The 14339-nt window shown below is 33.0% G+C and overlaps 1 protein-coding gene across 1 annotated transcript in view; it reads left to right on the top strand.

The window, feature by feature from the left end:
- The window catches only part of LOC142343179 (dehydrogenase/reductase SDR family member 7-like), a 136848-nt gene that overhangs the window by 69598 nt on the left and 52911 nt on the right, over positions 1-14339 (top strand). Inside the window, exon 2 of the mRNA XM_075394882.1 lies at positions 544-734. Coding sequence (XP_075250997.1) covers positions 554-734 — 181 coding nt within the window. The 5' untranslated portion in view covers positions 544-553. The remainder of the gene's footprint in view (positions 1-543; positions 735-14339) is intronic.

Here is a 14339-nt window from a genome sequence, read left to right as displayed (position 1 = left end):
ATCGGGGACGAGTTAAGTTTATCTTCACAGAAATATATGAATTCTTATTTGATTACTTTGCTTTGCTACAAAATGCTACCGCCGTTTTTTTGCATAAAGATTTTTTCAATGATTTGAGTCAGATTGTTAAATCTATCACCATGAATTAGGTTTCATTTTCTGACGTTTGCAGATTTTATAGCATGATTTGTTGCTGACCGTACTTGACATAATCTCAAACCCTGACTTGTTAGAATGTCATAGTTTTACAGTCTTGACACATTGTAGTTTAGTTGATCGAATATGTTGAATTGTTGCAATATTTAGTCACTGTGCGTGTTCGTCAATGCATTGTAGCATAGTGTTGTTGTTTATTTGTCATTAGTTGAACATTTCTAAATCCAATTGTTTGTATTACAAGTTGGACATTTAACGTGAAGTGGTCCATCGTTCATTCATTAAGACACCTTTTTATCTCTGTACTGTATTCAGTGTAGTGTAAATTTATCATTTCCTGGTCGTAATTTATTTTTTGATCGGTTGTTGAAGTCGAGTTCTCTTTTCAGATCGGATCATGGGCAAGTTTGTGATATCGTATCGGATGCTGAATTTTGCAAGTCTGGCGTTAGCTGGACTACTGCTGTTTACGGCTCCAGTGTTGGCAATTTTGCTTATCGTGTTCATGATTGTTGGAGCTGTTTTTATGGATTCAGATGTGTCGCTGCGAATACTCGAGAAGTTTGGAACGAAACCTGGTATGTAAAATAGTTATTTGCAAAATAGAACTTTCTGTGCATATATCCTGCCTTTTATTTTAAAGTAACCAGCTATCACGTATCAGTGTTCAAACTTTTTTGGTAATTTTTTTTACGTTGGTTTAAGTCGGTTTTAGTATTAGACGTGTTTTTTTCTCATCCTCTGAACCCATCTGTTAGTTTTAAACCAAGTACAGTTTTAAACCTTTCCTCGTAGGAAGTATTACAGAAAAACAACAACTTTTTTGACAAGGGCAAAGGCGCTCGAGAGATGGACTCGACGAGCTAGCGGTGATATAATTCACGCTCATTATATTTGGAGAACCAATTTAAAAAACGTATCAATTTTAACCGATTTATTGACGACAGAGCTGATATGATGCAAACTGAGCCGCTGAAATGTGTGTAATGTTTTGACTTTTTCTAATCTACAATTCAATTGGTTTTATAGAATTTTTAGTTGAAACATGGTGATAATTTAATTTTAGAAAAAGTTGAAACATATTAAATAGCAATTCTGAATTTCATTTTTTGTTCCGACCCCTCTTGAGGGGGAGGAACTATATACTCAAATGGGTTTTTTTTGTTCAGTCAATTTTCGCCGATCGATATATTCATCGTAGAGAGTTGAGACTGGTATCATTAGAAAGCTCGTCCAGCGTAGAATATGGAATTCAAAAGATTTTTTAATTTTCGTTTTCTACAGGGAGTTATCGAGGTTTAAGCTTCTGAGAAAAGTAGAGTGAATTCACGTTGTTTTTATTCACATTTTCCGAATTGTTTGCCTAAATTTTCGTCAATTTTGCTAAAATTTGTTAAAATTTTTAAGAATACTGTCTTTGATTTTATTTTTAAAGACAAACAAGCATTGTTGATTTCTCTGATTTAATTTTTTTGGTCAAAAAGTCAAAAACTCTGGATAAATATTTCAAAATTCAGCATTTTTCATCAAAAACAGCACGATATAAGCTACTTTAGTCCACTTTGATTAAATTTGCCGGCAGTACAACCCAAAACAACACTAATGCAGTCTTTGTAGATTCAGAAGAGGGCTATTCCTGCTTCAACTTCCGCTGAGAGTGCCATGTAAATAAAATTTTGCCGTTTTTTGCTAACTTTTTGAGTTTTCAACTAACAAATTATCTATATCTACATTCGAAAAATCAGTTGTTCCTGACGGACATTAGGCATTTGCAGGGCTAGTTTTTGGCCAACCTTGGACTGTTACAATCCAAAAAGAATTCGGATTGTAATCAGTCGGTCTTTTTTTTTGAAAAAAATATCTTTTTTTTTCATAATAAAGAACAGAACATATCAAATCAAAGCTCAGGAGTGATAGGTCCAATTGGCCTCCTAAGAAGCTCTAAGCTAAATAATTTAGTTTTTTACTTGAAAGTTTATGATCGTTTCGGCTTTTAAAAACAATTGATTTTTAAATAAATAATGGCTTAATGAACTTTTCCTCTAATTGTTTCTTCATTTGGTCAACTTGTAGTTTAGTGTCAGCAAAGAAAGAATGCTTTTCATTCTACTGATTTAAAAATTAGTATCGATTGCGGTTTAAGCCGGAAGTTATTGTTTTCTGGCTTTGATACTACTAGGTTTCAGATTGTTTTTTTACTTTAAGATATTTGCCAGTTTTTCACGTTTTCTAGTCACATTATCACATTGTTGACAGTTCTCAGATCACATTATTAGCGTTCAAAATAAAGCACAATTGAACATGTTAAAATCCTGAAAGATATAGATCACCGTTTTAACGGCTTCGACACTTCTTTCTTGAAGAAATTAATTGAATTTTTTAATACTGTCTTTAACTGTCATTTTTACTTTATCTTTTCGGTCGTATAAAATTTGCTTTATAGTGATAGGTTTCACTGGTTTTTCATCGAAGAATAGATGAGACGGTATTTAGATATAAGTAGATAGCTGATGGCTTTCATGACCTTGAAAACAATCGTTTTCCAAAACTAAAGAAAAAAACTTTTTAACTTCGCAAGTTTGTTCTTTTGTTTTTCTTTTTGTTACCTAATCTCGTTAATTACAGGTCAAATATGACATGGTGGGTGTCAAGGGAAGTTGTCAAAAGCTATTGTTGTCCCAAAATCTATTTTTTTAAAGAATTAGTTATGACCTTGCTGGCTTCGACACCGGTTTTTCACAAAAAAAATAAATCAATTTGATTTTTGTCATATTTGACGTTCATTTTGTAGACGCAAGACATATTCTGGACAATTGCAGGTCTCAAAGGCTTCCTGTGGATGAATTAACGACCCTATATTAATATTTCATTTTGTAATTAATGTCTTTTATGACTTTGGATATAATTTTGTTTCGAAAAAAAATCAAAACTATTTCATACTTTTGCCCTTTTCTCTTTTTTGTCTACGTGTTACCTAGTCTCGCTAATAAATTGCAACAAACTACATTATCGGTATTTGCGGAAGGCGCAATCGAAAATAATTTGAGGGCCAAAATTTGGCTTGATGGTTTTGATAGCGTTTTCTGGCAAGTTTCAATTGAATTTTTGTTTGTTATTTTTTTGTTGTTCTTTTTAGCCGCTCAAAAAAATGAATAAGGACAGGTCCTAATGCCGTTCTATAGAAGAATTAGTGATCGTAAACCTTTGGGATATTTTACTTGATTTCTAATGGTTTTCATTACTTTGAAGTTAATTAAAAAAAAATAAGCGAATTTTTTAACTTTTTTGATTTTTTTGTCTAATTTTTGCCAAACCTTTTTATGGACTGGTCCATATCGTTTCTGTTGATTTATATGTTATTTTGTTCAGTTTTAGGATTATCTGACGGTTTGTTGACTGTGTTGTTACATTTTGTTTTTTAAAACGGACATGAACTTTTTGATGTAATTAATGTTTGTTGTTGTTGTTTGTTTTTGCTGTTTGTCTTCACTCGCTTTCTTAATATTGGCATATCACAGCAATCTAATGCTTCAATTTTTACTCCACTGAGTTTTTTGCTTTGGAGGCTATCTTATCGTTCATACACAGTTTTTTTGAAAAAAAACTTGGGCTTTTTTGGGATTCCCAAAAAATAATTTTTGTATTTTTCTATCTGTTCCTCATTTGGTAGACACTTATGCCAAAATTGTGGATGGGCGGGGTCGGAACCTTATGTGCCATCGCACATTACCGAGCCGCCTTGTTGTCACTGATGATGATCTATAAACTTTATGTTTTGACAATTGACAAGTTTTATTCATTCCTGGAACTCACTAGAGTAAATCGTTCACGGAGGTTTCTTCACCGTTCAGTTTTCAAAGTACTTTTTGCCAATTTTGCCTTTAGATGGACAGTTTAATTTGCAAATCCTTTTGCAAACTATGATCCGTGTGTGTTCCGAGAGCTCTTCTTGTTCATACGGCAAACTGTAGGCTTATTAAAGGGAAAGTCTTCGTTCATCAACTCATCTCCATTGGCATCGTATAAAGTTTTTTTGTAAATTCATGTCTCAAAACTGAAAAAATTATCAGCTATAATTTTGAAACAGTTTTTGCTTTTTCTTAGCTGTGGAACCGTGATAAGAGATATTGCTTAAGTTAGCATTGCAATTTTTATACTAACATAGACGGAATCATAAAACAGCCGATTTAATTTGGAAGACCATTGAGAAGCCTGCAAAATTTCACCCTATAAAGAAAGAATTTGTTTTTGTAACACTTATAAATTGTGATGCAACACGGGAAACAGAAAGACGTCGGTAGGCCTGCAAATTGCCCTTATTGTTCCGACCCCACTTGTGGGGGGGGGGGGGGGGGAGGAACTATATACTCAAATGGGTTTTTTTTTGTTCAGTCAATTTTGGCCGATCGATATATTCATTGCAGAGAAATGTGAGTGGTATCATTAAAAAGCTGGTCCAGCGTAGAATTCAAAATTAAAAAGATTTTTTTGATTTTCGTTTTTTTCGAAGAGTTATCGAGGATTGAAATTTTGTGTGAACAACGGGATGTTTGTTCACTTTTAGTGTGATTTTTCTTCAAATTAAGATATTTTCTATAAAAATAGTATTTCAAACTTAAATTTCTTGCCAAAAAATGAACCAATTTCGTGTTCCTAATAGTCTAAAGGCGATAAAAAGACTAGTTCTGGTCTCATAGGGAGCTTCAATATAAAAAAAAAATCGAAATTTTTTTAGAGCTCTTTTTTTTATAAAATGTTTCTACTCTCCTTGCTTTTTTAAGTCACCTAGAGACAAGTGACTCTTCATATCGAGCTTCCATGAATGAAAAACTTCCTTTACAGTCAAATGAAGCCCAATGAACAAAAAAATCGTTTTCAAGGAATTGCTCATTTTTTTTTTAAATTCGACTCGTAATTTTAATTGAAATATGGAAGTTCTTTTTGAGGTTTTACTGATTTTTCAGGAATCTTATGGCATGGACTCATTGACTAACAGTGCAATATGTTCCAAAATGAGATTTAGGTGAACATATCTAGTGCTTTGAGTGGACAGCTAATGGCTGTTAAGACTTTAAAAATAATTTTTCGAACATTAACCAATCATAGACTTATTATCGTGAACTGTAAGACAGTCTCTGTGATGACAGCACCCTCTTCCGTACTACTGTAAGTAAATTTGGTCTAAATGGCGATTTTATCTTCTAGCTTTTAGTAATATGACTTCAATGACACAAGATTCAAAAAGTTTTAAAATTTTTTTTGGATATTTCCTTTTTATTGGTTACTTCGTATCACATTATCCTATTCACACCTCCTATTGGCTTCAAGAAGAAGAAGATCACAGATAAAATTTTTGGAGAAATACTTATGGTTTCAAACGGCTTCGACCTTTTCTTCTCGCACTTCTCTACCGAATTTTTGGTTTTTGCCTGATTTTGTTGTTGTTTTCATAGTCATAAGACTTATGAGACTTGTTGTGATCTCTTATTGTTCAATTATGCATGACAAACATCCCCTTACTCCTATTGAAGCATATTTGAGCGTATTTTTTGACTCCCGTTGATATTTATTGAATTTAACTGCTGTTAAGAATTTAATAACTAATTTCTCGAAAAATTTTTTTGAACATTAACCAACCTTAAAATTTGGTGAACTGTTAGTCACACTCAATATTGAAAGAACCCACATGTTTTCTACGGAAAATATAATAAATTTCGATGGCGTTTTTTTCTTCCAACTATTGATTATATGACTTCAATAACACAAGATTTCAAAATTAAGAAAAAAAATTTGGATATTTTTGTATTATTGGTTACTTCTGAACTCTTATCACATTATCCAAATATTATACACGTTATCCAGATATTATTCTAATCCCATTGGCTTGGAAAAGAGATTCAGTGGATCACAGATAAAGTTTTCAGAGAAAGGCTAATGGTTTAAATGACTTCGAAATTTTCTTCTCGACCTTTTCTACTGAGTTGATGTTTTTGTTGTTGTTTTCATAGTCTTAAGACTTATTGTGGTCACCTATTGAAAATCTATGCATGACAAAAATTTTCTTCCTGTCATTGTTTTATTTCTGAGCGTAGTTGTTGACCTCTGTTAAAAGCTTTTGAGTTTAATGGCCGTTAAGACTTTTAAAAAAGATTTTCGAAAATTTTTTTTAACATTAACCGATTCTTAACTTTTTTCATGGACTGTTATGCCATTCTTAGTAATTCCAAGATCCCTTTTTATTTCTAATGCAGCCAAAAATACTCTGGTTAGTGTTTTTATCTTCTACCTATTAGTTTTTAAACTTCAATGCCACTAGTTTTCAATTTTTTTTTCGGGGATGTTCTATTGTTGGATATTATTCAAATCTTATCACATTATCCTAAAACTGATAGTTTTCATTGGTTTAGGGAAGACGCTCAAAACGAATCATGTATAAAATTTTCAGAGAAGAACTTATGATTTAAATTGCTTCGACACTTTCTTCTGGCACTTATCAACTTTTGGTTGTTGCCTATCTTTTTTGTGGTTTTAATCTTCAATAACTTGTTTTTGGGTCTTATTGATCAAATATGAACAGCCAATGAACTTGTTGTCCCATGGAGGTCTAGTTTAGCGTATTTAGTGGATTCCGTTGAAAGCTAATGAAACTAATGGCGTTGATACTACGAGTTTTCTCAAAAGTTTCGTGGTACTAATGTATTTGTTCATATTTCAAATTTTGAAACTATATCGATAAAAAAGAGGAATTTCATTGCTGTTAAAAAATTTATTGAACATAGAAAATTTTTCAGTGAAAAATTCATTTTTTATTGCCTTCGACACTTCTCTCGCTCAATTTTTTTCTTGAAATTGCTGTTTTTGCCTGTTTTTGTTCTTTAGGTAGCCGTAAATTGCTGACAAGTCTCTTAGGCTTATAACTGATGATAGAAATAAAGATATTACTCGAATCAGTTAGTAAGTTTATAGCCTTTAGTCTTAAAGTTTTATATACATTTTCAAACATTTTTCAAACTTTTCAGTTTTTGTTGTTCTTTTCGTCAAATTGTAACTTTGTTTCATCAATGAGAGGGCACATCCAATTTCTTGTATTCCAAAAAATAACATATCTACTGATATTATTTGTCACCCATGCTTTGTTTGTCGGACAAAATGCGTTTTTATAAACGTTTTTAGTGGTCATTTTTGCGCTTCTTTTTCTCTTCCTTCAGAACAATCGCGTAGTAACAGATCCCAATGGTTTACAAATGTTGCCCAAATAACGTTATCTTATCTCACAGTATAATTCCTGCAGCTGAATTAGTAGATAAAAGAATAGAATTAAAAATACAAAGTATTCAGTTAATAGCTAATGATTTAAATGGTAGCAATAGTTTGTGTTTTCGCAAATCGTTTCTAATTTTTTACGTTTATCTTTAGTTCGTTTCTAAGGCTTAAACTATCCAAAGACAAGGCCTTTCTGTTTTGTAGTATTTTTTAGTAATTTATCATGGATTATTTAGTTATCAGCTAAGAGTTTTAAGACTTGAAATTTCTTGGTTTAAAAAATGTTGATTATTTTTTGAATTTCGGCTCATTGATCGTAACATAGTCTCATTAAGAAAACTTTCCGTCCGCTGTATAGATAGAACCAAATAAATTTGAGGAGTTAAGCTTTTATCTGACTGCATTTTGACGTTGTTACTATGTGCTTTTAAATTTAGATATTCAGTTTTTGCCGTGAAGTTTTTGTTTTTGCTATTTTTTTGTTGTTTATTTGTCTCGTAGTCTCTTTAAGGTTACATCTCATTGGCGTTGTAATAAGGCTTGGCATTATGTAATTCAAGTAGTAGATAAGTTGTGTAACGATTGTTTTAAACTCAAGCATCTATTTTTGTTATTTCTTTATTTGGTTGACAATTAAGTCAAAAATGTAGTTGAGCTCGGGTCGGAACATCATGTGCGAACGCACATTAACGAGCCGCCTTGTTTAATATAAATTTCAACGTAAGGATAACTATTTTTAACGGAACTCATTGAGGAAGTCCAATTTCACTAATTCTTAATTACATACTAAAATGTTTTCAGGATATGAGAAAAAATAACTTAAGCGTTCTGTAATTTTCTAAGTTTGGGGTTAGAATTTCAACAGATCTATATCTAATAGAAAACCTTTTCAGTTTTTAGTTTGAGCTATAGTTCATTTAACAAATTTGAGTCAAAGCATCTGGTTCTTCTCATTTTTATCATTGAAGGCGAATAAAAACTTTGAATATTCTCACAATTTACTGATCTGAATACAAATTTTAGAAGCTCATATATGTAAAGGTCATACACTGATCAAATTCAATTTTTTATGAAAGTATTTGCATCACCCTTCTTTCGAAAGTGAATTATTTTTAAATTTTGTCTCTTGCTATCAAAGAATGTGTTGAAAAAAGCTGCTGCAGCAATAAACTAAAGCGCGATTTTGAACAACGGGAGTAATGTTCGTATTGAAGTACTCAATGGTTTTTTCTTGGAACATAATGCCTCAATTTAGACACTTACAACATTGCTTTGATAGTTTCGTTCAAACATGCTAAATATGACTTTGGTAAGATAACTGAGAATCTAACTTAATACGAAGATACTTAAAAATTAGTTCTACGGTTATTACATTATCATTCAACTGAAAAGTACTCGGAGGCTTTAAATTAGGATGCCGGGCTTGATTGCAAGTTTATCCAGAAAACGATCAACTTCAAACTTTACAGCATTTCCTTCGAGTAGGACTTTGCAATATGTCCAATGATTTTAAAGTACGTTTTAGCCTTGATTTTAGTCGTATTGAGTGTATCTCTTTTTGGTCAATGTTTTTCAAGATGGGTTGCGCTTTTTTCAGCGGTTTCTGACTAAATTCTCTTCAGCAATTGCGTTTTCTCAAGAGCTGTTTGAACTTTTATGAACTCATTTTTTACAGTAATGAACAGTTTGTTTATCGAGCTATAACTCTTTATTTATCAGTTAAATGATTACTTGCTCTCAAATGAAGTTTCTAGAAATTATATTAGTCCTGTTGGTCTTTTTTTAATGCCATTTTTTCGCTGGACCGATTTTTCGTCAGACTCATTGACTTTTCGTCCTTAAAAACGGATGAAAAGGTAGCGCCCAGCTGGAATTAAGTTTCATTAGAGGCCCTTAGCCGCGTTTAGTAGTCCTTAAAGTGCTTAGTGTGGTGAATATACTGGAAAGGCCGTAGTTTAAGGTCAAAAGGTTGTTTTTAGGAGTTTTTGAGCCCAAAATGTTGCATTTTTTTCGTGTTTTTTCATTTTTCCTATTTGTTGGACCAGTCTTAAGTTGAGGCTGGTTGAAGTTGATAAAGGTCTTTTGCAAGATATATACACTTTTTTTGACCATTTAAGGAGCTATATGTTTTGGTACTCCAAACACACCCAAATTTATACTAATTTTCACAATTTTTGAAAATTTTGTCATTTTGAGATTTTCAGCCCTAAGTGTCGAGGAACCTCTTCTAGAGTTTGATATTAGGTTACTGCATAGTTTCTAGCGGTAATGGAATAGTTTTCAACATTTTTACATCACGAATTTTAGCCTTTTTTTTTTACAAAACTTGCATTTTTTTATCACAAATTTTTATCAACTTTTTTAATAAAAACTTTCAATTTTAATGTTTTTTGAAAATGTTTGCCATTTTTTAGGTTTCTCCGGCCTCAAGGGCAAAGTAACCTCCTCTAGGCTTTGATAATGGGTTACTGCATATTTTCCAGATGTAATGGATTGTTTTTCAAAATTTTAATAGTGCGAATTTTAGCATTTTTTTGACAAAACTTGCAATTTTTTTCATTTTTTTGACAGATATTGTCATTATTTAAGTTTTCTTTAGCCTCAGGTGTCAGAAAACCTCCTTAAGCGTTTAATGATAAGTTACCAGAAAGGTTTTATTGGCCATTGAATAGTTTTCAACTTTTTAATATCTTAAATTTCAGTAGTTTTTTTATAAAGCTGGGAAGTTAAGTTTTTTGAAGTTTTTTCTGTTGGTTTTTTCGGCCTCCTTTAGGGTTTTATAATAGGTTACTGCATAGTTTTTAGTTGTAATGGAAAGTTTTTCAAGATTTTAATATGACGAATTTTCAAAAATACCTAAATTTTTTAAAAAAAATACTTGCAGTTTTTTCAAGTTTTTTGAAAATTTTTGAATTTTGGTTTTTTTCCTGCACCATTGGCCAAGGGACCTCCTCCAAGGTTTAATAATAAATTGCTACAATGTTACTTAAGTTAATGAAATGGTAATCAATAATTTTGACTCCGTTTTTCGCATTTTTTTTGATAAATTTTAAATTTTTCGAATTTTTGAAAAACTATTATCATGTTCCAAGGTTATGAGCCAGTGTATTTTTTATGTTTTCAAATGGTGATACTGGTTAGCCTCTTGAGGTAATAAAATGGTTCTGAAGATATTAATATCACGAAAGTAGCAGGGTTTTGTTAAAATTTGCAATTGTTTTTAAAATTATCGAATATTTTCGTGTTTTTCTGAGTTTAGCGATCATTACTGGCCAAGGAAACTTTTAGTCATAAATATGGGTTACCTGACAGAACTTCAGAGACAAGAATGGTTTTGAGCATTTTCCCACTGCGAAATCTGGAGACTTTTGCATTTTTCGTTTTCTTGACTTAATTACCAACAAGGCTAGAAACTTAGAAGTTGCAGAGTCGAATCTCATCGTGGAAAATAATTCTAGCTGTCGGTTGGGGTTTCTTTTCTTTTTCTTGTTCACGTTCTCTCTCTCTCACTTTTTCTCTCTCTTTCCTTAAATCTTTTGTTGATGCCGCGCATCAGCTGCTGTTTTGTGGCGTGATATCATCTATTACCCTCATTAATGCTGAATTCCTGTAGAATTGTTTTTATTATAAATGAGTTAACTAGCAATTTTAGGAAATCATTGTTAATTGCTCTCAAACAAAGTTTGTCGCAATTGTATTAATCCTGTTGGTCTTTTTTATGCGTTTTTTCCCTTCACCGATTTTTCGTCTGGCTCATTAGATTTTTCGTCCCCAGAAACGGGCTAAAGACACAAAAAGAGCCTTTCAGCCCACTAGTTTCCAAGTATGCGTTTCACGGAAACTGTTTTGGAGACTTATACTTATGGTGTGAAGGGCGGTTCTTATAAATTGAATTCGCTACCCCCCCCCCCCCCCCCCCCACCACACACACACACATCAGCCCCCCAATCCCCACCCCTGCACATAGTTTAGGCCGTATGGGCCCCGTGCAGCCAAAGATCCCCCTCCCATCGTTGACCACCCCCCACCCCGCTGCGCTCACACTTCACGACCCTTCACTTAAGCTAAAGCTAGCCCCACTAAACTGTGGCTAGCTATTGACGGAGCCAGCCGGTCGTTTGAGAGCAATTCGCCTGACGTTGGTCGGTTATGTTTGAGTTTTGGGGAACCGTTGTTGTAGAAATATATATATTGTCTTGCAATCTGTTGGAGCACTTATCTTTGTAACTGGCTCAAGCTTCTACAAATAGATTGCTTTCCTTGAAATATTTTTTTGAAAAATCTTTGTTTAGTACCGAAATTATTAATCAATTATCTAGTTCCTGGTTGTTCTGCATTTTCTGAATCGCATTTTTTAATTTGAAATATCTATTTGCCTACTAAATTATGACAAGCGGTACAGAGAAGTCAAATAATATGCAGAAAAAGTCAAATAATGCAATTGAGGCTTGAGCTTCGTCATTCTCTGGCAAAACAAGCCTCCTTTAAAAATAAGGTTGAAATCTGAACGATCTTTAGAAATTGACGCAGATAAACTTTGGTGGTATTTGAAGATCTTGGTTTTTGCTGATTGCCTTATATTTTATTAATAGCCCCGAAGCGATAGCGGCTATTATTGGGGACATCGTGGTTTTTTATTGAATTCAAAGAATTTTAATTGTATTGGGGCGCTGTCTTTTTTTAAGATCTGTTCTCACATTTTCATGATTTTTTAAGTCAAATTGAAGTTGTGATTTTCGTCAAGCCTAAACGCGAAGTGGAGCGATGAAGCGACTGGTTTTGCGGCGTAAAATTTTTTCACTATATTTTTAAAGTAGAGTGGGAAAATGGTGTTTGAAAAAAAATTCGCTTTCTCGCTAGTGGCTTTTTGTTCACATGCGGCAATTTCGCTTTGATTTTTACTGTTTTGTAATTTTTGGATTGGAATTTTTTCTAGAGGGTTTTCCAATCCATTCATAGTTCACTCTAGGCCTAGTTTTTTTTTGAACCAAATTTCTCTTTCTCGCTAGTGGTTATTTGTTCAGTGTTATTTTGAAATGGTTTTCCAGTTCACTCATAGTCAGTTCTAGGTCTATTTTTTGTTAAGCCAAGGAAATTTCTTTGAATTGTATGTCAGGACTTATCCTGCTATGTTTTTTAATTCCTCGTCTCCATCGGTGATTCTTGCGACCTGACTTCTTGGAATTGACTTTTTCAATTTCAGTGATTTCTACTGCTTTGCAGTCAAAATTTGAGTTCGTGACGTAATTTTTTCTGCTTTCAAGTCAATTGCGTGACTTAACTCAATCAAAAAATGACTTCTGAACTCGCTTAAGGAACTTAATATTTTATGAAATTTACTATTTAAAGGTCAATTGTGTGCATCTAAGTAGTGCCAAACGTATATGCCTTAATTCTTGAGTATAAGTGTCTTGAGTTTTTAATTTCAAATATTAATTTTTGAAAAAGCTTCATTATGGCTTTTTCCTCATAGAGCGTATGTGTCTCATAAAAATGACAGTGCGAATCTAACAAAAAGTCTAGTGGTCTGTTAAAGGACTGGTGGTCAATCTGTCTATCTTATTTCTTTAATGTTTCAATTCACGGAAGGCCACAAACGTCTATTGCGGCTAATTTTCGGCAATCTGCCGGCTATGTTATTGGCATCACATTGGTCGCTGTGACAAGTTGTACTGGGTTCTCTTAGGTCTGAGGCTTACATACTTTGAGAAACTGAATTTGTGGATCTGTTGGCTTTCTTTTTCTGGCTGAAATCGGTTCGTCAAGTTGATTTGCTCTCTCATTCTGCTGCCGCTTGGATTTAGGGTTATGTTCAAACTTGGTTTGGTTCAAAAGTATTTGGTGTAATTGAATCCTTTCTTCTTGGAGGATTTAAATCTTGCGGTGAGAGAATCTAACGCTAAGTAATTTCGTGTTTGAATGATATGGTTGGGAGTTGGGCGTCTTCATTGTTGTTATCGGTTAAATATAAGTTTTATGGCGGGAGATTAGGATCTCTTTCTATAATGATTGTGATGAATTGTCTGCTTTGAGTTGCTGACTACTTAGTATGATAAGAGGTTTTTGCTGTTTGGATCAGTCGCTTCTATGTTCCTCGGAAATATTATGCAACAGTTGCGTTCATTTTCTAAACTATGTTCTGCTGTGCTAGTTGAGCTGTATAGTCGTTATCAATATCGATATTTTCAAGTGGACTTTTTTTAAATGCTGTTAAGTTCTTTGAATTAATTAAAGCTGGACATGCTCTTCTTGCAACAAATCGTCTGATTGCAAAGCAGATATCTGTATTTATTTAGAATTTTTTCCTTCTGAATAAATTTGATTTTGGCATCTGTTCTATTACAAAATAGTGGAGTCAAATTTTTTGTTTCTAGTTTTCTGTTTATTGTTTCTAGTCTCTGGAGGAAGTTGCATTTGATTTTAGTTAACGTCCCATTGCGTTGGATAATGGATCATCTTGGAAATGCTCTTGTTTGACCTCAAAGAAAAAATTTTCTCATCTATGAGCCTTAATTTATTAACGATTTCATTTGTCGGCTTGCTACCCGAGGTTTTTTTTTGCTGTTTGGATTAGTCGCTTCTATGTTCCTCGGAAATATTATGCAACAGTTGCGTTCATTTTCTAAACTATGTTCTGCTGTGCTAGTTGAGCTGTATAGTCGTTATCAATATCGATATTTTCAAGTGGACTTTTTTTAAATGCTGTTAAGTTCTTTGAATTAATTAAAGCTGGACATGCTCTTCTTGCAACAAATCGTCTGATTGCAAAGCAGATATCTGTATTTATTTAGAATTTTTTCCTTCTGAATAAATTTGATTTTGGCATCTGTTCTATTACAAAATAGTGGAGTCAAATTTTGTGTTTCTAGTTTTCTGTTTATTGTTTCTAGCCTCTGGAGGAAGTTGCATTTGATTTTAGT

This window comes from Convolutriloba macropyga, chromosome 7 (assembly GCF_964194025.1).
Source record: "Convolutriloba macropyga chromosome 7, txConMacr16.3, whole genome shotgun sequence".
In the NCBI taxonomy this organism is placed as follows: Eukaryota; Metazoa; Xenacoelomorpha; order Acoela; family Convolutidae; genus Convolutriloba; species Convolutriloba macropyga.
The sequence above is the reverse complement of the archived record's forward strand: the minus strand, read 5'-3'. Positions and strand labels throughout refer to the sequence as shown.